A 23,877-nucleotide genomic window follows, 5' to 3' on the forward strand; every position below is an offset into this window, starting at 1 on the left:
GTATCGTCCTTGGGTTATAATTGAGACACTATTGGAAATTTTACGTCCTCGTGCATATTTTTATACATAAAAAATAATAATACTTACTGAAGAAGGAAATCAGCCCAGAAAAGAAATATTCACGAAAAGTGTCATAATGATGGAACGTGGCCAAAGATGATAATGATAAAGCATGATTAAATAATGTCAATCTAACTCCCTTGTAAGAATAAAATCTTCTACTTGTGTTTTTGTTACTTCTTGGAGTAATTATAGTGTGGTACTGAAATACAGTCACATGTTATAACTCGTTCACATGTTATAGCATGTTCACTTATCATGAATGGATATTTGAATTATTCAAATTCATTATTCCCTATGTTTATTAACTAACACATGAGTATTAGAATTATTCCAATTCCTAGTGTTTACTAACACAAAGAATAAAAAAAAATATATGTGAATTTGAGATTAAAATCCTAATCCAATACCCTAAAAACAAGGATGTAGATCAACTAGTTGATCCAATTCCAATTCCTTAATTCCTAAGTTCCTCGATTCATGACTTCTTTCATTCCTAGTAAGTAAATGTGTGGTAAGTGGATACTCATTAATAATATACCATAAAAATAGAAAATCTTAACCATGGGCGTATTCGAGTGCAATACAATTATTTCTATGTAAGTAGCAATCCTATGAATAAATTTAGGTCTAGAACGACTTTGTTTTAAGCTTGAATACAATGCAAGCGCTGAAAATCGTGAAGTTTTTTAGCCACCACAATGTCTTCCTAATTCACTCATGTTACCTTATCAAAGTGGGATGGGTAGAGAAGTGTTGCGGAAAGGCTACAATAAGGGGTATGGATGAGAGACTTAAGTGAGGGTTCAATTCAACATTTTCAATACAATTTTTGTTTTCTTTTGTGAAACTAGGGGCTCAAAAGCCCAAGCAACTAAAACATGAGAAAAAAAATAATTGCCCAATGGGCTAGCAAGGAGTAAGCCAATTCTCAAAACATGTGATTTAAAATGAAAATTTGAAAATATAGATGGTATACCACTGTAATTTTGAATTCGCGTTTGGCATTATAAATTATGCTACAAACATACAGAGCTAACTTTTGTTTTTGAAAGAAAATGATTTTACTTTTGTTTTTTATTTTTTCGCTAACTTCAATTTTTTTTTAAAAGCCTGGACAGAAGCAATTTTCAACTTCAAATTCAAGGGAAATAAGCATAATTAGATTTTAGATAGATAGCATAAACGCTAGGCGGATACAATTTCAGGCGGAAAACAGTGGATGGGAATAATTTTATTGACTCTATCTCTGTTTACACTAATAATCAAGACTACTTCATGTAAGATAGCATGTGCTCATGGCTCCAAGGACATGCTACGGTCCTACTCCTAACCGCTGGTTATACGTAGAAATATAGGTTTAAATATTAAACACACTGCCCTTCAAGCACAAACTATATGCTCTAACATTTAAGAAGATATTTATACAAATCTGGAAACAGTGAGTATCGGTTACTGATGATCCCATGAAAGGCTTCGAGTTACTCAGCTCATCCCTGAGAGGAAGCAAATACTGGCAACCCTGAAATGAAAGAAGATATATTTGGATGTGAAACATCATATTGTTTTGAAACATTACAAATATGATGATCCAAGAACAAAGAAATAGCAAGAATTTAAAAGGAATCACATTTAAGACGTACAAAGGCTCGTCATGAATCACCCAAGCTGACAGTTTCCATGAGGAATGAATGGACCAGTTATGGATCCCAAAAATAAATAAAACAATTAATTTGTGAAAAGGGTCGATGCTCACACTATTGAACATGGGGAGAAGATAGACTAACACAATTGTAAATATATTTAGGATAAAAGAACAGTTGGGTAATTTTTAATTTTTAATTATCAAGAGAACAGTTTGATTAGGAAAATGATATAAAATGAAGTTACCTTTAAAGATCATTGATGCCGACGTCTTTTGACATTGTCCTCACTAAATGACTGCCAGTTATTATGATCAAGGGTGCTCAAGTCATCAAGTTCCGCAATGGCAAGCAAGTATGTTGTGAGTTTCATAAGCTCCTGATCACTGTCTCGGCTAGAATGAGCCCTCTTGAATGGCTTGATGGTTAAACCATTTTGTGGGTTCATCACAAAATTCCTTCGCAGATCATCAAACATTATAGTGTTCTTTGAACTGTAGAACTGAACACAATAAGAAACCAGTAGTCATCACCTAACTGATCGTTAGACAGCAGAAGAAAATCACAATACTTCTATACAATACATAGGAACTGTTATCCATCCCCAAATAAATGCTATTGATAAAAAGACAAAATTCATTACTGTGCCTGAAAATGATGGCAATCCATCTAGAAATAAAAAATAAAAAATCCCCTTACAACTTGTAATGGGCAAATTATAAATGATGGTATTGTGTCTTCATATGTTATGCAAAGGAGATAGCAAACTCTCAACATCACTCAGATGTTACAAAAAAGGAAACAAGAAAAAGAGCAAAAGGAGATAATTAATAAATCCATAGTTCCATACCTCAGGGAATTGAGCCCAGATCAAGCCTAACGGCTTGCAATCAAAGATCCCACGAGAATCTGATTGAACTGTGATCATTGCTAAATGGTCTAGAAGAGCTGTGATTTTGTAGTTGGGATTGCTGAGTACACCAAGCTCAGCCATCTTCAATTCAACCCATTTCATGCTGTAGAGAGGAAATATATATATATATATATATATATATATATATATATCATTAAAATTAAGTGAACAGATTATAAATCTATGACCATAGTTATTCATTATTCATTAAAATTCCCTGTAATCTACTAATAGCAAGCAGTTTGAAGCCTTTATTTGTTTGTATACTTAAGCTTCCAGATATAACCTTACATAAAACTGAGAGGGAAAAAAAAGACTAAGCAATTTTTTATCAGTTCAAATTAATTCCTTTGTATCTAAGGGAAAAAACAAAGCCTTAATTGTTTTGTAAGAGTCCATTCACATGCAAGAAGAGGTGACGCTTGAGTACTGAAAAGCAATTTAAAGGAACTCTCTCAAACTCATTAGTCTCACCAACATAAATGACTTCTCTCAAATTTATACATGTGTAGACACAAACATATCTGGCAGACCTCTTGACACATTGCTAAATGCCTAATTCACAGTCTAGCAAGATAACATGATTGAAAGGTTGAGATAACAAATTAGATTTCATCCACTATTTTGATCATTCTTATTTATCAAGGTATTTATCATCTGAGCACTATCATTGCATTTAGCCAGATACAGAGGCCATTGTTTTCCAGAATAAAATATCCATTTCAAAGAAAATTATGTCAAAGAACATAAAGGAATAGAAAGAGAAAGGAGAAATTCACTCAACAAGAGTGACAGGAACCAATGTCATTTTGATGTTGAATTTATTTAACTTTATTTGTATCCATCGATAAAATAAGTCTTGTGCTGCCAAAACAGTTCAATTTGGATGAAGGAATTTATTGGTATACTTGCTGAAATCAAGCGGTTTAGTTGCTTCAAATGAACCACAAAAATCTATATGCAAGTGACTGTAATGGGAGGCTTCTTACAGGATTTGGGATTGATAATGATCAACAATACATAAACAACAAAAGAAAAGGATAGTTAAATATCAGCAAATAACCAAATAATTCACTTCCAATGTTATGCAACAATCTCCTAGTTAGCAAATTTGCATAACACTTACAAACATGGGAAAAAATAAGGGGCATATATATGTCGCAAATTCTTAACCAGTAGAAATTGTATAGAAATTTTGATTAATCCATCACTATCTGTGCCTTTTTATAGAATTGAGATAGCAATGGAATTTCAAATCGACAACTTACCTGGTTGCAGACCATATCATGATATCGTATTCAGCATAGGCAGCTGCAAGAAACTCGTGAAGAACTACAAAATACAGTGTGGGAATGTTAAATGAGAGACACATGGAGACTCTTGAAAAGTAGAAACTTGCTATGACGAATATACTCACAAGGCCGCATAAGCTGAAGTGGGTTCTCTGCTGGGGACCGGTGATCAAATAGAGTATAATCAATATCCAGCACAAGCAGTTTCTTTCCTTCCCGGCATGGATTCCGAAGTTCAATCTATAATCCAATGCAAAGAAGAAAAAAAACAGCATATATTCATCTGAAATTGGGTAACTGTTTACCTAGTTTATTTGTTTGTTTCGTTTTCATAAGCAAACCGATTTGCACACAAATAAATTTGAATTTGAAGCAGAAACGACCAAATAAAATACAGCAATTACTTTAAAAGTACAAAAATAAATAGAAATAGCTAACCTTGTACTGACTTATACGCCTCCTCAACTTCTGCTTATTGCCATGTTTATCTTTAATTTCAACAGCCTCATCTCGGGGAAGCTCAAAATCATCAACAATGTCTGGAGACTCCACTTGATCCACTATAATGTCATCCTCCGTAGTACTAATTTAATTCAGCAACAAATTATCAAACACTTGGTGTGCATAAAATCATACAGAAAGAACATATAGAGAAATGTGAGAGCGAGAGCAGACCCAATCATGGTCATTTTGAGGGAGGACTTGAAGGGGAGAGAGGAGAGCAAAACGGCGTCGTCGGCGAGCTTTGAAGGGAGGGTTTTTGGGTAGAGAAGCTTTTGACGTTTGGGCAAGACGTCGGTGGCTTGGCAGATTCGGCGCTTGAGCTCGCCCACCGTGTCGTCCCCGCATACGCGAACCGTATACTCCTTCCCGCTCCACTTCACTGTCAGCGTTATCTCCTCCTCCGGCAACGACGTCGTTGAGGTTGAGCCTACACCTACTCCTGCCATTGCCATTGCGCAAAAAACAACTGCTTACTTTCTCAATGTGCGCGTCTCTCTCTCTCCCGTTGAGGTTTAGACTTCAGGAGAAGCTACCTATTTTATATTCTGATTCTTATTTTGTGCTAATTTTCATTTTCTTAGAATTAAATTTAGAGCCCAATCCAAATATTGATAATTTTTTTAATTTCACAACTTACAAAGACTCATATCCGGTTTTGCTCCTGAATTATACCATAATTGTCAATTTAACTCTGAAGTAATTTTTTTGGTAAATTAAAGACTTAAATTATACTAGCCTCTTCTTACGCGTGCGAGAGAGAGGTAAGGATTTATATTCTATTAATATTAGAAGTTAAGTTTGAACAATTGATGGAAATAAAAGTAAATATAAAATTGAACGTGTGCTGTCAAAAGAAAATCATATATTAACAGGAAAATCTCCAATTTAAAAGTAAAAACAATTCAGTCAATCATCATCAAGTGGAAGGGAAAAACAACTTTTAATATGCGTATGAGAAGACTCTAACAATTCCTCACAAATACTAGGTAATTACACTCTGCTCTAACTATAAGGTGAGTTTAAAATAAACTTCACAATGTTTCTTTTATCAATGGCAACAAAGCCGGATCTACATCATCTTTAGACAATAAATCAACGATCAATTCCCTAGTTGATGCATCTGCAGAGAAACCCCTCTCCACCATTTGTTGAATAGTGTCAATCACAATTAGTGAAAACAATCTTGGCTCAAAATGTGCTAACAGAGTACAACTCAATACTACTAGAGTGGTCCTTTTTCCTCCCATTCATCTCTTTTTCTTTTTCTTTTTTTGTTGCACTTCCATTTTGCTCTACTGAAAAATGGTATTGATAAAAAAATAAAAGCTGGAAAGTGGTATAAATGCCTAACTGCATTGTCCATTCCAAAGGTAAATTAACAAAAAGAAATGGCAGTAGGTGGGTTACATACAAAGTGCCTCCATGTCCATCAAGAGAAAAAGGAAAATAAAAATAAAAGTGCCTCCCTGTGTATCTAGTCTTCGTCCTCTGTTTCTTCATCATCGTCATCATTGTTTTCACCGTACCTCCAACCATCCTCAACATTGTCGCGGTCCTCCTCTGTCTCTTCACTATCTTCTTCCTCGTAAACTACTTCATCCTTGACGGGCCAGGGTTTTTTCATTGTGTTCATAGTGGCAGGAGATGGAGTTGAGCCTTTACGCTGAACAACTTTTGCAGGCGGGAACTTTAAGTTTGGTTTGGGCCTGTTTTGTTTCTGGCTCTTGCCATTCACACGTTTTCCAGCATAGGCATCTTGATCACTGGCTTCATCCATCTCATTGTCAGCATTATTAGGTGCATTCTCCGCATTCTCATCGGACATATGGCCAGGATGCTCTCTCCTGAGATGTAGTTTAAGCTTGTATTCATGGATGTAGGCCTTTTCACACCCTTCATAAGGACAAGCATAAGGGCGATCAGATGATGCAGAGCCATAAACCCCTGCAGGAGGCTTGGGAGTTTTGATTTGCTTCTCTGCAGGTGGGGTAGCATATTTTGGCACGTCCACCATCGCACTCTGTAAAATTAACAGTAATATTGAGAATCAAGTCATACTTCCTATGTTATTTAAGTCTAGCAAAGTATGAGTGACCAAATTGAAGGCAGATAGTTTGGCCCTATTTTCAGATATTTCTATTAGTAAGGACTGTCCCATGCCTATGAATTCAAAAATTCTTATCTTCTGTATCAAACCCAACATAAGCTTTTGAATTGTACTGAAAATGGCCTTTACCTGCTTTTGATTTGGACTGGTGAATCTAGAAGAAGATAATTAGATTTGAAAAAAAAAAACACATGTCAATTTTCTAAACAGGATGAATTCCAACTATTTGAGAAAGATGTGCTACTTCAAATTCACTCTCAAAATAATTTGAATCAATTTCCATCTATTACAAAGAGTATCAAAAACTATACTTTTATATTTCTTTCAACATTTTTAAGCAAATTTAATGTCAAAAGTTCTATATAAATCCCTCATATTAAATCCACACATCTAAATACAACCTAAATGAATTTGGGCCAAAAAAAAATTTCCATATTTCAGCTAACACTATATTCAGTATAAGAAAGACGAAAAAATGAAGAAAATAACGGCAAAATATTTCATAAACAATAAAAGTGGGGGAGTATTACCAACCTTCTCATGGTGAGCCGAAATGTGGTTTTTAAGCTTGTATTCATGCGCATATCTCTTTCCACAGTCTGGGTATGGACAAATATGATAGTTCTCTTGCGAATGTGTTTTCATGTGAGACCTAAGGTTGAAATCCAGGGAGAAGGCCTGCAGATGTGAGATTTGAAATTAATGACAACACAAAAAATAAAAAGTTCTACATGTCACACACACCAACAAATAAAGGAAATATATGAAGCCCAAAAAGCTAGGGTGATAGTGGGATTTATTTTCTTAATTGGATGTGTAATATTTGATTACTTGTATGACAGTAATCATTATCTTAAGAAGCCTTCGTTAAGGATGCCCATAACTGTAATTCATGACCGTATTCCGTTTTGCTGATCCTATAAATTTCACTTTTTTTTCCATTTCAATAAAATTTTAAAATCTATCATCGAAGGTTGTGAAGGAGGCTCGTAGGATCTAGTCAGGCCTATATTAGATATACAACTTGATTCATTCTGAAAAGGGAAGGTGAGACAGACACCCATACTGCATTTTTTGACAAACAATATTGATCATATTTTGTGGGGGGAAACATACAACCAACCATCACAAATTCAACATTAGATGCCAGGAGAACAATGAAAGAAAACAGCAAGGAAAAACTATAGCAAAAGGTTTTAATAATGGAAAAGATGATACCTTACCACAGCCGTCATAAGTACACCGAAAATCTCTCTCTCCAGTATGAATAAGAAAGTGTCTTTTCAACTTTGAACTATCCAAAAATTTCTGCAACATTCACAATATTATTTTTCTGATTACTAAGCAAGATATTAGAAATTTTGCTGGAAGATCAGTATCCATCCATTGATTTTTCTTTTTCCCTTTTTCCCCTGAAATTCCATTGGTTTACTTACCACTATACCTTAATTTAAAGGAACACTACAGTGTGATGAGGAACTATAGGGATTGCATATTTGGGACTGCACAATACTTTTCAAGTTACAGAAAAATAAAAAGTTACAGGCCAACTACTTACAAAATACTTTTCTTTGTTTTACCAAACTAATAATCCTGAGAGGAAGAGAAAGACAACATAAATTTCGTTGGAAAGTCGGTACCAACCACTAATTTTTTTTCCCTGAGTTCCATTGATTTACTCACCAATATACTTAGTTAAAACTAAAGCGGTTCGGTTCAACAAGGAATTATAGGGAAGTGCATATTTGGGACAGCACAAGACTTTACAACTTCTAGAAATAAGTTATTACACCAAGAAACTTGATAAATACTCTCTTCACGTTAATTGACTAATAGTAGACCCCACTTAGCAAATACTTCCTTAAGCCCAACCAAAAAAGTTATTTGACCAACTATTTAACAAATACATCCTTCATAGTAAGTTAATAATGATAACACATGGGATTTAACTCCAACATTCACCTTATCATCTGAATTTAAAATAGTAAGCTGATAAGTCTTCTCCATTTCTTTTGACAAGATAGTAACTTTCTATCTCAATTCCATAGCTTTACTGTATCTGTGTAAACAGACACTACAAGGAAAGCAAAGGCTGGGAAAAACATCATAAACATTGAAAAAAATACCTTTCCACAACCCTCATAGTGACAAACATATTGTCTTTCCCCATGGATGTGTGAATGCTTCCTCAAAGCACCAGCATCAATAAAGGTCTTCCCACAGCCTTCATAGCTGCATAGAAAAAGCACTTCGGTTGTTGGTTCTGGCTCTGGCTCTGGTGCCACAGTTTCTTTTGATTTCTCATTCAAAGCCTTTATTGTATCCGCTAACAAAAACACAAAAAATGATAAACAAAAAATCAGGCCAAACTGAGGCTTCATAAGAACAAAGACAAACAACAGCTCTCTTTTCATGTCATTCCAAGATGACTCCCTTAAGCCTAAACTCATTTGTGATCCATAAAGTCTCAAGCCTTAAGTAAAATTAACACATTGAATTAAAATAACGCATCACTCACATGACATATCAAGAAACTAAAAACTAAGGATAAGATATTATAGGGCACATTACAACACAAACTCAAGAAATGTACAACCCAGAAAACACTTTAGAAATCAAATTATTGACTGACAGAAGATGCATTAGCACTAATGGAATATGAGTACTAGTGCATACAACGATGAAAGTATATGACCTTGATGTACTAATGGCCTATTCATTATGTAATATATATAGAATCACAGAAAAAGAAAGAATTGAGTACACAAGAAAGCTTCCCTGACTTCTATGATGTATTAGATCAATCACAGCTTAGCATGCAGAACGCACACATCATACTAAAGACTTTACTAATTCCATATGTTTGTCTCTTTTTTCCTTTTTTGATAAGAAACTTGCTTTTCTTTTTCTTTTTCTTTATATTCATAAACACTTACTAATTCTATATTATAATTTTGACTCTTGCAAAACTCCTGCAAAATGACTTGCAAAGTAAAGTGGCTTAGAAGTATGTTCAGGAAGCACACTATAGAACACGGTAGGAAAGAAGAAGTAAGATGTACCTGTGACCCATTTCAATAGAGAGCACTTCCCACCAGTTGCTACAGCATCTTGGGGAACCCTAACAGAAATTTTCATGAAACTATTAGCCAATGCAGGATAAATACTTCAAAACGGGGAGGGATTCAAATTTTGGCCTTGGGTATGAGGGTAAATGCTTACTACCACAGGACATACAAGCCCACGGCACTACAGTGGGCACTTGCTTCTAAATGAATTGATCTTAATCATTATACAGAAAAACAAAAAGAAAGGGTTCGATAAACTGATTTTTCTACTTTGAGAGTTCCTAAGCATTAAACTCAGGGGGAAACATAAAATTAGGCGATTTAACTCAAATTGTACAGTAACCAAATGATGAACCCATTTCATGGAGTGACCTTTTATGTTTACTTTGGTTTTGAAATTGCTAAACAAAGCATTGAACAGCGTCTTGGCTTAGATATTGCTACTTTTCTTTCAAATTATCACATAACCAAACCCATCCTTCTCACTTCACAGCAACCATCAACAACTACAATTGAGTCCCATGAAAGTACATTGCTTCAGTTTGACAGAAAATTGAAAATATAAAACTAAGTGCACCTCTATTTTCATATATTTGACACCAAAAAGACAAAAATAAAAATAAAACACAACACTCGAAGCAGTGATTTTCAGAGAGTGAGAAAATTGAATTTGCACTAAAATTCCAACCCAAGAAGTTCAAAAGATTGTATTTCCTATTGTTCATCTAAGTTTTCTCGGAGACCAAACAAAATCAGTAATTGAGTCCTAGAAACACAATTCATAAAACATCAAATTAAAAATTAAAGAAAAGGAAAAATAGATACCATTCTTTAAACCATTTAACAGCGGGAGTCTTGGATCTGAAGATGGGGCGCCTCTCGAAGTAATTGTGATGGAATTGGGTCTCCATCTCGTTCTCCTTTTGTTCGACGCCCTTATTTGAATTCCAAGACTAGGATTAGGGCTAGAATTAGCGTTTGGATATTAGAGAGAGATCGTGAAGGAGATAAAGCTTTGGGTTGAGCAGGTCTTGCTACGTCGGTTCATCACTTCATGTCTGTTTGCCGGGTCGGGTCAACGGCCGGAGGCCTAACCCAACTTCTACAAAATTTAATTTAATTTTTTAAATTTATAAGCGATATTCTAAATTATTATAAGATGAGCTGAAAGGGACCGAACTCAGGTTCAACGGCCGGAAGCCTAACCCAAAGTCTGTTTCTTTTTCTTTGGTCATGAATTTGTTTATTTTGTTTTTAACAAAAATTGTATCAACCAAGCGAAATAGTTATTTTGCATATCATAAACTCTGTATTTTATTTATTTTGAATTTCTAGAATGATACTTAAATTCATATCGGTGACAATTAGCAGTTGGGTGCTAAGTGTTAGCTATTTATGCTTGGGATTGTGGATATGCCCTAGCGGTGGTGAGAGTAGACAATCTCTCCCTAAACTTTTGTTCATCCAAAAAAAAATTATAGAATGATACTTCAGCTACAGAGACATGTATACTTCTAAAACCAATATCGACGTCGATAATTTCTCTCACACTTTAACAACATTTGACTAAAATATCACTATAATATCAATAATATTAAGATGATGAAGACAATAAAAAATTTGAAGAATTATTTACACTAATATTCCTTGAGGTTTTGTGAAGGTTTCTTGTGTTTTCACAAAACCCCCTCAAGTCTCAAAAATTACACAAACAGCCTCTGAGGTTTCAGTTTGTTTTCACAAACCCTTTTTCGTTAATTGTTTGTCCAAAAATTGATGATTTTATTGAAAAAAAAACCTTATGCAGATGATAAATTAACCTTCAATGAAGTATATGCAATCTAATCTTGAAGGCCAACTTTGTCATTTGGAGATTTTTTTTTTTTTTTGTATAAAATCATCAATCTTTGGATGAAAAATCAATGAAAAGGAGTAGTTTTGTAAAACAATTTAAAACCTCATGGGGTGTTCTTGTAATTTCTAAAACCTCAAAGAGTTTTGTGAAAAAGTCGAAAACCTCATGAGGTGTTAGTGTAAATAACACAAATTTGAACCTTATAGGAACTCTATGTGGTACTAAGTCACTCATGTATCTATCTATATATATAAAGCAAAAGGCAGAGAATGGTGAAACATTCAAAATACCAGAAAATGCCCTTAGTTAATGCAAACATTAAGAATTAAAATTATTAATTAAATGAGAATAATACGGTAAATTCACACTTTTCATATTTAAAAAAATTAAAATTAAAAGAAAAATCAGATAATATCCTATTTTTATGGAACACAACTACCCATTATCTTTTTTAATTCTAAAATAAGTTTTAATTTTAAAAAAAAAACCTCTCGCATGCGCGGAAGCGCGTGCGGAGAGGCTAGTAATGTATAAAGTGTAAATATTGTAGTAAATCATTATAAATAAATTATTATTGTGTGTTTCTTTCATTAATTACTACATATTTTCTACACTCCCATTGTTTGTCAGCTAGCTATATAATCAAATTAAATCAGTTAAACCTATCATGCAATGTATTTCCTTCCAATTTTTTGTGATAAAGTAATAGATAATTGACTAAATAAACATCCTCCAAAGTTTTAAGAAAAATTTCCAAGTTTTTCTTACAATTTCCGTTGTTTTTATTCAATTTTTATCGATATATTTTAGACCTTGTTCACAACCAGGCCGGTCTTAGGGGTGGGTGCAAAGGGCGATGACCATGGGCCTCCAAGTAAGGGGGCCTCAGTTGACGGGGTCTTGATTAGATATTGGTTTTGTTAAAGTACCCTTTTGTACTTTGGTGGATTTGTGTTTATTCCTAATCCTTGTACGATATATCGTTTTTATTTTTATTTTTATTTTTAATGCGAAAAATAGAAATTAAAAGCAAAAATCATGCGGGCATGCATGCCCAAACTGGTCGAAAAAGAAAGGAACCGAACAATTCAAAGGCAGGCCCGTCTCCCACAACTTGGAAGGGGTCAGCTCATGGCCCAAACTAGTAACAGCACCTGCTAAAAAATTCACTTCACGATAGATATGGGAAAACGACAGAGCTCACAAAAGAAATTGAGAAGCTTTATATCCTTCATTAAGGTACAAACACTCCAAGGCGGATCCGCAGCCTGATTATCACAGTCAATGGTGAGCTTAGAATCCCCTTCCACAAGAATATTGCGCCAGTCTCTATGGATTGCATATGCCAGGGCATCGCAAGGAGACATGCATTCAACCACCGAGATAGTGTTGTCACCAATGTTCTTAGCTCCAGTCAATAAGACATGGCTCGTTTTTATGTTTTATATCAAATTGATGTTTTGCTTAAATTTGTTTATCTAACTGAGCTCCCATTTTTTGTTATTAAAATACTTTTGTTTTGATAATATCACAAAATCTGAAGAATTTCTGTTAAATATCGTGTTTTTGACGACTTGTCTAATCCGTTAATAGATATGTTGAATCACTTGTCATAATGGAAGCACAAAAGATGAATTCATGCTCTAAATCTCTGCCACAAATGATAGATTCATGCTTTATGAGCAGTAGAAACTCCTATAGAGAAAGCTGACTACATTAATGCGGCTGCATGTGGCAATTGCTATAGAGCACAAAAATTTGTGCCTTTTAAGAACACAAATAAGAATTGTGTATCGAAGACAAATAATGTAGTAGTAACTTTACGTCCATGGAAGTTGTATCTCTTTATTTAATTTTTGTTAGTGTTTTAATGCGAGTGTTGAAATGTTTGATTTACCCCTTATATGAGAGTGAAATATTCGGTTTAATCCTAATATTAACATAAAAGTTAACGGAATTTACGGTAAAAACGAAAATAACACAGAAAATTAAAATCTAAAGACCGTAAAATTTAAAAACTAAATTGGAAAACCAAATTGAAACTTGAGTGCAAGTCTTGCTGCCCAACATAGGTTTCCAAAGTTAATTTAACATCAAACGTAAAAGGTATGTCAACATTCTCTTGCGTTATAAAATGAATATATATATATATATATACACACACACAAAGAAGCATCAACAACCCCATATATAATGGGAAATAAATTAACTGAAAAACAGAGAATAAGCATCACCACCGAATGACACCCAATCAAACAAAATCTTTGTAATATTCTCTGCCCACCTGATTTATCGGAATCTTCTATTTGGACTTTGGAATGCATGCCCTGCAGGTTTTCATATATATATATATATTGATTGACCAGGCCGAGTTGCTGACTCAACTGAGTCCTAGTGAGTTAACTCAGCCAATATCTGCAGCATCATCCAAAACCTGCCACAACAATAGCTTCCCACTTGGAACCTCAGCATCACTTTGTTCTGTTGCACACTTTGCCTGCTGCAAACTTTTTGCTAATTTTTTCATCCTCGTGGGCACCAAACTCCTCAGCATGTTACTCCAAATCGGTAACCTAACTCGTTCGATGAAACAATTTTCGATCTCCTTAACAACGTCCGTCATTGTTGGACGACATGCTACATCTGATGAGACACAGCTTGCTGCCAAATTTAACATGTGCCTTACTGTGCTTGACATGTACGTGGGCAACCCTAGCCTTGCATCACAAATTTGTTCTATTCTTTGCTCTTTGATTAATGGAATTGCCCAATCCACTATTGAAGCTGGTGATTTGTAGATGTCAATGACTTTCCTTGAACTTATAATCTCCAACAACACAACGCCAAAACTAAACACATCATTCTTGGTACTTAGTTTGCTAGGAGTGGTGTAACAAGGGTCCAAGTATCCAATAGTACCTGCAGCGGGTTGACTCGCGTGACTCGGCGAGTCGACTCGCAAGAGCACGGCAAGTCCAAAGTCCGCCAACTTGGCATTCCAATCTGAATCGAACAAAATGTTTGCCGACTTGACGTCTCTGTGGATCACCATAGGTTCCCCTTGGTGAAGAAATTGGACCGCCCGGGCAACGCGAATGGCGATTTCCACACGTTTAGGCCACGGAGGGGGTGTGGATGCAACATGAAGTAGGTCATGGAGAGAGCCATTGGGCATGAACTCCATGACAAGGAGCTTGTTCTTGTTTGAGTCCTGATGACTTGTTCCAAGAAGACTTATAACATGTGGGTTTTCGGGTAGAGAAGACAATACACATATCTCATTGTCGAGCTTAAGGAGAGATACTTGATGGGCATGATATTGATCAAGTGGCTTCTTTATGGCAACCAATTTGTTGACTAGTATGGCTTTGTACACCATGCCATGGCTTCCTTTGCCAATGAGCTTAGTTGCAGAGAAGCTTTCTGTTGCCTTCACAAGTTGATCATAATCAAAGTCCACCATTTTCTTCTTGATGAAAAAATATACCCAGGAAATTAAAACTTTGATGAGTTTGGAGAGATGTGGAGGGAAATGGAAATGAGGGTTTTATTTGTTTGATGGGTTTCATGTAGGTGAGAGTGGGTAGGAGCAAAACTGGAAGAGCTTTTGGAGATGCCAGCGAATAAAGAGGCTGTGGGGGACATCAAAAGGAAAAAGCAAAGAGTAAACAAAAAAGAAAATGAAAGAAAAGAGTTATTGAGAAAAGGAAAAGGTAGCAGTGTGCTGAGAGAAAAGCAAAACCCTACAACGAAAGGCTTCTGACCAGGGATGAGACCGATGATGCTCCATTAGATTAGATATGCTGGTTGGTTTGATTTCCCTGGTTGTTTGGTCCCTCTCCCATCCTATAACACTTTTTTATTTTTCAATTGTAATTTAATTTAGATCGAGTTAATTGTAGCAGTGTTCCCTGAACTATTACTCGAATGTCGTTTCAATCCTTAAATTTGTTTTTTTTCAATTCTATTATCCTGGTTTTTTTTTTCTTATTCACTTTAGTCCGTCCTTACCATTAATTCCGTCAAATTATTCTGTCAAATTTAGGGTAAGTTCCTCATTTCACCTGTCATTTTTAAAGAATTAATAAATTGAAGAAAAAAAACAAATGAAAAAGGCATTCTTATGCTCCATGGAGGAGCAGCGACCCATGGTGGACTTGTAAAGACAGATTGGAGTCAATCTCCATTCACAGACTCTTCCTGCAGTTCAAGTAGTGCTGCTGCATCATCTGCATCCACTAGTGGTGCTTGGTTTTCCCAAGAGAACAGTACAAATGAGGAAAGATTGAAATGGGTGCACAACAGCTACATGATATAAAAGATAACTGATGCAGGTAACGGGTTCTAGCACAATAGAAAAGTAACTTGCTTGCAGGTAACGGGGTCTAGCACAGTAGAAAAGTAACTTATCCTAACTTTCTTATTAGGATTGGGCGATTTTAATAGCGTGAGATTGTAGCATGTGCATGCAGTCCCTAATTGGAGGTATAAATGTCGTCCTCCAAGTTCTGTCACGCACATCAGTGTTGCCCGTGTCGTTTAATTCCGTTAAAATTATGTTAGTTTGCTGGCATGTCGTGCATGTACGACTCACAAATCTATGATAAAAAAAAGCTTTAAAAAATGGAAAAACTTCGAATTTAAAAAAAGAAACCTGCAGATCGAGAAAATAAAGAGAAATAAAGAGGGAGAGACGAGAGAGGGGGTTGGGGTATTAGGCCGGTGATTGGATCGGGAGGAGACAGAGGAAGAGGGTGGTGATTACGGCACATGGTGGTCGGGCTGGTGGCTACAAGGGGAGGGGGTAGGGTGTGTGCAGGACAAAACGTAGAGGACAACATTGAATGCTTAAAAACAAAAATGAGTAAAATTAACTATTTCGCAGACATTATGGACTATTTGTGATAAAAATCCTAAAAAGATAAAGTGCATTATAATTGAGCACAGACAAAATAGAAAGGAAAACAGGTTGAACCAAAAAGATTCAGAAACCAATAACTTTATTAAGCAAGGTAAAAAGACATACATCACATGGGCAAAAGAAGAAGACCTCCAAAAGCATACCAAACAATTGTCTCTGCATACGATAATTTCAGAAATCCAACCATTTGGTGAAGTAGACACACGTCCTTGGGGAAATAATACCATCTGGCGTACATTGACTTATCCGCGGGCAAACTCCACATGGAATGGAAGCCATGGCCCCTACTTTGAGCTCCCGTTTAGTACCTCCCTTGCTTGTGGATTTATAGCAAACTTTCCCAACTTGAAATGAAGCAAACTCCCCCATCCCAGTGCTCTTCACCTCCGTGACCCGTTTGTCCAAAACCAAAACCCTCAAAATCTCCTCAATTTGCGGTCTTGTGAACGAAGTTTTGAATATTCCACTCTTTTTAACTTCATCTGAAATTCCCTCCAAGGTAGCGACCTTGAGCTGATATATGATCTTTGCAAAACCGTCTTTTACACAGGTTATGTAATATTTATCGAGGGTCCCATTAGAATACCAATCCCCACCGGTTAGCTCCTTGGAGGGCTCAAACTCTGAAGCCATATAATGCTTTCTCCCCTTGCTTTGGACATTTACAACCTCTTTTATCAGGTTCTTGGCTTGGAGTGATTTTATGGATTTGCCAACCAGATTGTCGGGGAGGTTCGCTTCTTTCTTCATGTCTCGTGTCCAAATTCCCATATCTTGCTTGCTTCGGATCACATTATATACGATTTTCTCATGCTCTGTCAAAGACTCCGACGGGGAATTAGAGTCTGGCTGTTTCCGTTTGAGTGCTGAAGGTCTGCTCATCCTATGATCCTGTCGAGGGGTAAAGAAAACAACATAAGAAACTTTGTTGACACTTACATCACAAAGCTCTATGACTTGTTTCTTTTTTGAGGTGTTGAAAAATAAATCATTACTTTCTATGGGATAAGATACAACATAAAATCCAAAAATGTATTCACTTAAATTAGATAGACTATTTGTGGTGGCAGAGAAACAGGAAAAGAAAGCAAACAAAAACACTCAAACAAGTTAATATCCTTCGGAAACAATTTGCAACAGAAAAACGCAAAATTTTCACTGAATTTGGTTTCGTGAAAAAAATGTCAAAACTTCGGAAAGTTGATGAGTGGCAGTGTTCTTCTGAGTCTAAAGTTTCCTTTTTTCACTTCAGCTACACTAATTATTTGATTTTCTTATTTTTCAGACTGTTTCTTAACAACCAAAGACAACGGATATTATTTTTTTAAAAGGAAAACAGCATATACCCAAAACCATCAATATGCAACCTAGAAAAAAGTGGTTTTTTGTGTTTCATTGCTAAGAATAAGTAAGAAATATAAGAAAGTAATGAATGCTGGTGTTCTGAGTCCCAAGTTTCATTTTTTCACTTTCAAGTCAGAAAACGGGAAAATCAATTGTAGTGTTACTGAAAGTTATTAAATTTAAAAAAACAACTTGTGACTCAGGAGGACACTACTATTTCATTATTTTCCCATCTTTATGATTTTTTCTTAGCAATCAAACACAAAATACCACTTTTTTCTGTTTTGCATATTAATTATTTGGGTATATGCTGCTTTTATGTTTAAAATATAACATGAATTGTGTTTGGTTACCGAAAAAAAGTCAGAAAAGAAGAAAATCAAATAATGGTAGTGTTGCTGAAAGTGGAAAAAAGAAACTTTTGTTAGAATTTTCCACTTAGACAATAAATGAAACCTCTAGCGTCAGAAGAAGATTCAAGACATGGCATAAATACCAAAACAGATTCAACAGATGCCACTCATACGTTACAGTCCTTGAAGAAGAAAAAAAACAAGAAATGCTAGAAAGAAACAGGAAAAGCCACATGATTCATTTTCAAAACCAGGAAATGCTTGAAAGAAACATCTTTCAAATTTTTACATTCCCAAAGCACTTCTTATTGATTCTCAAGCCAAGAAATATAAACTTATAAATAGCATGTAATGAGAATATTAAAAACTACAAGTGTATGATTACAGCCTCAAACAAGCTCGATTGCATAAACTCAAAGTCCCACTGCATATTTTTGAGCTTTAAAAAAGCAAATCGCATATCACAAGCATCAACTAGGACTGATTTATCAATTGAACCACAACACAACAGATTCTATTAGATTCATCAACAAGGAACTGATTTATCAATCGACTTATTGAACACAACATATTCTATTACAAGCATGAACATAACAGATTTATAAATTGTGTCGATGGAATCCCATACAGTTTGTCAAAAGCGAGATGTCTCTTTGTTTTAACTAGCAGCGGTTACAGTATTGCTCACTTCATTGAACCAAAAAGGGGTCACTCGAAGAAAATTCAAAACAGTGGCAACAAATGCAGTCCTGACCCATTTTGTCAATATCTTTTTACATATACACAATTATGAAGCAGGATGCATTTAATGAATGCTATAGCAAACGAATTTGCTCTGTTCTTTACACATCTAATTGTTTTTTTTTCTTTTGCAGGAAACTAGAAAGGGTGGACAATCAGAGGAAGAGAAAACTAGAATTGAGAATCATATACCAAAAGAAAAGTAGGAATTCAAACAGAAAGCAACAAAAGTAGTTTCATATCAAAAGGGCAAGACATGAACTCAATCCAACAGTTATGAATCATTAAACCATATATTAGAATGTATATTACTTGCCTTTTCTAAGGAGAATCAGTCTGTTTCTTACCTATCATTTTTTCTTTTTTGCAGGAAATTAGGGAGGGTGAGCAATCAGAGAAATAGACCACAGGGCTTAAGCAAGATTGTCCAGCAACAAAAAATACACAGACCACAGTGAATGACCAAAAAAAAAAATCAAACAAAACAATCAAAAAGTACCCAGGAAAAAAAAAACCGAAAAACTAACCAAAAGTAGCGAGCCAGAGATGAGAGAGTGTGAGACGGAGTCGCAGAGATGAGAGCCTCCAGCTGGCGTGACGCCGGACCGATGTTGTGCGCCTCTTCGGTTATGGCTTCGCGTCGACTGAAAGAGATAGAAACGGTTCAAGTCGAATGCGCCGGAGGGATGAAACAGACGGAGTAGCAGAGGCGTGCGGCGAATGATGAAACGCCTTTTTGTTTTTTCACAAGTTTAAGTGGAAGAAGAGGAATGCCCTTTTCTGTCATTTTCCTATTTTTTTTCTCTTATAATATTAGACTAGCCTCTTAGCACACGTGTGACAATTGATTGTTTTTTTTTTCTATTTTTATATATATATAAAAGATAATAATTAGTTGCGTTTCATAAAAATAAAATTTATTATCTTTAATTTTTAATTTTTTCTAAATATAAAAAATATGAATTTACCATATTATCCTTTTTTAATTAATATTTTTAATTTTTAATTTTTATATTATTTAAAAATATTTTTTAATATTTTAAATATTTCATCATTCTCTGCATTTTAATATATATATTTGTGAATAAATAAAAAATAATTTGTTTACAATAATGTTCAGGTGGTGCGGATATTATTTTAGGGACTTTGTCTCCAAGTTCAATCCCTTCCTACATATATTAAAATAATTTAAAATATTATTTTGTAAAATAATAATAATAATAATAATAAATTTATCATGGATAATAACATGCTAGTCAATGGCATAATAATAGCCGTTGTTCACGAGCCGATTGGGCTTTAACTTGGACCTGCTTAGGCCCGTCAGTGGGCCAGTTTGGTTTGGTCCTTTAGGTCCCATAGAGGGGTAGGTTTCCGTGCATGCTTTTTGGTTGTCATATTCATGTTCTTGGAATGGAAACAAGGATGGTCATCAATGTTAAACATGGTGTTCTAAAGACTCGTTAAACCATACATTCATATGAAAAGAAAAAAAAAATCATAATTAGATATTCAGATTGATTGTTTAATAAAATAACACGTTCAAGATTGGTACCAAAATACTGAATTTGAAAACGTGAATACTAAGGCCTTCTCCAACCCATTTGGGGCTAAACTCAAATTTCCCCCCTCCAAAAAGTAACTATTTGGTTTTGCTCGGACTCAAACCATTTTTTCCCCCAACCCTTCATACTCAAATTTTAAGTCCACAACTTTATTAAATTGTTTAAGATGGTTTAAGTATAATTTTTTTAAATGGATAACGTTTCTTCATTTAATCTTTTTAAATAACTTTATAATTTATTTTTCTTGAACAATGTAACCTAAAAAAATTGAAATTCCACAAATATAATTTTTGGTAGATTATTTGAGAAATGGGTGGGTATTTATAGAATTTTAAGTGAGTTTTGGGGTTGGATTTGATTTAGATTAATTTAAAATATTATTTTGACCATTGGATTTAAATTTCAGCCGTTGGATTTTTTATTTTATTTTTAACGTTAAAGTAGCATGGATTTAATATTGATCGTTGATTTTGGTTACTATTGGAATATATATAGGGATGTTTGAACCAACGGCAACATCATGAGCGCATGACGTTTGGCGCTACAAAGTCTGCAGCTGCACATGGGCTGCGTCAGGCTGTGTGGGCTCCATTAGAAAAAATTTCAGTCCAGGCAATAGCTGGACTGGTATTTGGCCCCAAGTTTGGGTTTTCTCAAATTTTGACCTCTTGATTTTCTTGGGTTGGGAAAGGAAATGAGCTAAAATTTCGGATATTTTAGGTTTGGCCTCATGGATTGGAGATGGCCTAACATGCTTTAAGGGTGTAAGTTCAAGATACTAAACTGAATTGTAAAGCGATTACATTTTGAGATTGGCACACCAAACCATATACTATTGAAGAAGATGCTCTAATAAAAATGGTAAAACTCGGATTCAAAGAGCCCCTCAGAAAATTGATGTTTCTGAAATCATATTAGTGAAATTAGCCCGTAGGCCATAGATTTGATTTAGACATTAGGAAGGTGAAGGTCCTACACACCCCCGTACATGCATGTACCGCATATGCATGTGGAACCCTATCAATGCCGATGGAGACGCATGAAAGTTTCTACCTGTGGTGCAAGGTACAAATAATGTACCTAATTGTAGGGGTTACCATAGACATCTAAATAAAAACAAAACATTTAATGCAAATAATTTAAAAAAAAACCCATTTCATGCAAGCAAATTTGACTTTTTAAATTCATTCAGGCAGCTTCATTAAAAACAAGAAAATATCTGAACACCATGAGAGCGAATATGCTCCCTATTCTACACCCGAGTTATTCATAACTTTATAGTTATTTATCTAATTTTAAAAGACATTTACCAAACTATTACCAATCCCATGAGTTGGGCTCTAATTATGCGTGGTCCCGCCCAAATAGACTGCATGGTATGATTTTATTCCTTAATATGTTGCATGTCATAACTAGTGGTTAGAGCTAAGACTTTATTGTACTGTCGAAGCATAGTAACAAATATATACAAGACAACTTCATGATGCATAATCAATAGTTTTGTATTCTTTTCATGGTTAGGAGAGTTTCATAGCCTCCCCCTCCCTATTGCCACAATATCAATCAAGTATGAGACTCTCTTGAGTGAGAAAAAATAATTAGGTCTGACGGTCGAGAAATATGGAAGAAGAAAGATAAGGGGCTTGTAGCTAAAGTAGTTAAGAGCTGATGAGAAATTCACTTATTCCGAAGAAAAAAAAATATTTATTACTTTTTTAAATTTAGCTGATGGGAAATTCGTTATTTAGAAATAAATAATAATAATTTTGAAATTCTCATGTACGCGGGACTTTGACTTAAAATTGAGCGGCAGATTCAGCTTTTATGTTGTTTTTACCGCTTACTTTGTTTGGCAAAGAGAAAAGGTTAATAAGTGGAGGGGTAAAGGTTAAAAGGGGAAAGTTAATGGGAACAGAAAGAAATGAAGATCAGCACTGAAAATTTCAATGATGTTTGACGGGAGACGGTAAATTTAGGTTGACAGCGGTGCACAAAATCTGAAGCAAACAGACCAATAATTTAATGGCCTTAATTAGGAAAGTCGTCCAAGTGGGTAGGGAGACTCAATATTTTCTGACTTGGCCTGTGAGCTGTGACACAGCCATTTTGGAATTTCATGCTTTAAATAAATTGAAATCAATTTTTATTGGTTGGAAACTTTGGAATTGAATTTAAGACTTTTAAAAAAAAAGAAAAAAAGAAAAGAAAAAGGCTTACGACGTGTCTCCATCGAGAATCCCTTTTTATACGGAGAACCAAACAAAGGGGTATAATGGTTCAACAGTAATTCCCCACTGTGACCACTGTCCTTTCCTAACAGGCGCTACAGTGAAATTAATATAAGCAATTACCCTTATTTACACTTTTACCCTTCATGTATACCTATATTTCTATTCCAACCCACACCATACATATTCCACGTTGTTTATATCATTGATGGGATGTGTACGTATCATGAATGGATATTGAAATTATTGCAGTTCATGGGTAACTATAATTATTCCAATTCTAATACCTTTAACCTCATGTTCATCCAATTCTAATTCCTTAATTCCTTTGTTTTTCGGTTCATTACTTCTCTCATTCCTAAGAAGTAAACATAATGGAGTAACTCAAACAATAAAGTAACTTGATTAATTAATGAACAAAGTTTGTATTCCAAGTGGCTAAAAGAATTATAAATGTGCATTTGATATATTGTGGTCGATTTTCTCTTTCGTCCCAATGTCATTTATGTATTTAAAAAAAGGACTCTAACCAGAAAAAAAAATATTATTTCAAATGCTATACAAACTATTGTAATTGTTGCAGAGTAAAACTCTAGTCTCACTAAACCCTAAAAGTAAACAAACACAAAAAGTTTGAACTTCTCTAATACGAAACATTCCCTCTCATGCCCTACTTTGTTGTCCTAATCCCCCTTTTCACATTATACTCATTTCCTCATAATTCTAAATTAAAATCATCCTATCCATCCTCATCAAGTTCTACCAAAAACAAAAACACCCTGAATTTGAATAATTTGGCCTCCAAGCATTGCTAGAAGTCTCGTTACTTATCAGTAATGACTAATGAGTATTGGAATCATTTCAATTCCTTCTAAACTTGTGTTTAATAAAAAATCATGGGAGTTTCATGGTAAAATCTATAATCATGTACCCTCAAAACTAGGAATCAGACCAACTAGAGGAGAATAGTTGACCCGATTTCTATTTCTTATTCCCAAATTCTTTAAGTTCCCCAATTCATGACACTTCTTTTACAATTATAAGTAAACATGGGTGTTATTTATTCAGTTTATTTATTTTTTTTAAAACACTTCTCTTACAAATTGATGAATTATCGCACTATTTTCCCCAAGTTACATGAAAATTTGTGGAGCCCAGCTGAAGTTATAGGGGCAGATGACCCCAAGGGCTTATGGTGGCTCCGCCATCGGTATTCATATGTCTCTAGACTCTAGAGAGAGATAAGAGAGTGGCCAAGTCGGCTCTAATTTATAATCATGTTA

General features: G+C 34.9%; 4 protein-coding genes across 5 annotated transcripts; all 4 read right to left on the reverse strand.

Moving 5' to 3' along the window:
* Window positions 1-1,262: 1,262 nt before the first annotated feature.
* On the reverse strand, window positions 1,263-4,942 carry LOC110765650 (ubiquitin family protein). The gene is made up of 7 exons (XM_021968817.2): window positions 4,584-4,942; window positions 4,347-4,491; window positions 4,034-4,148; window positions 3,885-3,948; window positions 2,554-2,719; window positions 1,951-2,205; window positions 1,263-1,582 (listed from the first exon to the last, which is right to left on the reverse strand). Exons 1-6 carry the CDS (start codon window positions 4,862-4,864, stop codon window positions 1,960-1,962), a joined length of 1,017 nt encoding a protein of 338 aa, XP_021824509.1. The 5' UTR covers window positions 4,865-4,942; the 3' UTR covers window positions 1,263-1,582; window positions 1,951-1,959.
* An 804-nt stretch (window positions 4,943-5,746) lies between these two features.
* Window positions 5,747-10,699, reverse strand: YY1 (zinc finger (C2H2 type) family protein). Its single transcript, XM_021968815.2, has 6 exons — window positions 10,413-10,699; window positions 9,582-9,640; window positions 8,646-8,845; window positions 7,738-7,827; window positions 7,054-7,197; window positions 5,747-6,432 (listed from the first exon to the last, which is right to left on the reverse strand). The coding sequence occupies exons 1-6, from the start codon at window positions 10,496-10,498 to the stop codon at window positions 5,887-5,889; spliced, it is 1,125 nt and encodes a 374-aa protein (XP_021824507.1). The 5' UTR covers window positions 10,499-10,699; the 3' UTR covers window positions 5,747-5,886.
* Window positions 10,700-13,454: 2,755 nt separating this feature from the next.
* Window positions 13,455-15,441, reverse strand: LOC110765772 (Protein kinase superfamily protein). The gene has a single exon (XM_021969002.2). It carries the CDS (start codon window positions 14,903-14,905, stop codon window positions 13,847-13,849), a length of 1,059 nt encoding a protein of 352 aa, XP_021824694.1. The 5' UTR covers window positions 14,906-15,441; the 3' UTR covers window positions 13,455-13,846.
* Window positions 15,442-16,425: 984 nt separating this feature from the next.
* On the reverse strand, window positions 16,426-19,584 carry LOC110765596 (uncharacterized). Of its 2 annotated transcripts, XM_021968743.2 has the most exons (3): window positions 19,329-19,584; window positions 19,149-19,213; window positions 16,426-17,254 (listed from the first exon to the last, which is right to left on the reverse strand). In XM_021968743.2, exon 3 carries the CDS (start codon window positions 17,243-17,245, stop codon window positions 16,535-16,537), a length of 711 nt encoding a protein of 236 aa, XP_021824435.1. In that variant the 5' UTR covers window positions 17,246-17,254; window positions 19,149-19,213; window positions 19,329-19,584; the 3' UTR covers window positions 16,426-16,534. The 2 variants fall into 2 exon arrangements, with proteins under 2 accessions (XP_021824435.1, XP_021824434.1); XM_021968742.2 differs by lacking the exon at window positions 19,149-19,213 and having other exon boundaries at window positions 19,329-19,583.
* Window positions 19,585-23,877: the final 4,293 nt, after the last annotated feature.

This window comes from Prunus avium, chromosome 1 (assembly GCF_965620075.1).
Source record: "Prunus avium chromosome 1, drPruAviu1.hap1.1, whole genome shotgun sequence".
Taxonomy (NCBI): domain Eukaryota; kingdom Viridiplantae; phylum Streptophyta; class Magnoliopsida; order Rosales; family Rosaceae; genus Prunus; species Prunus avium.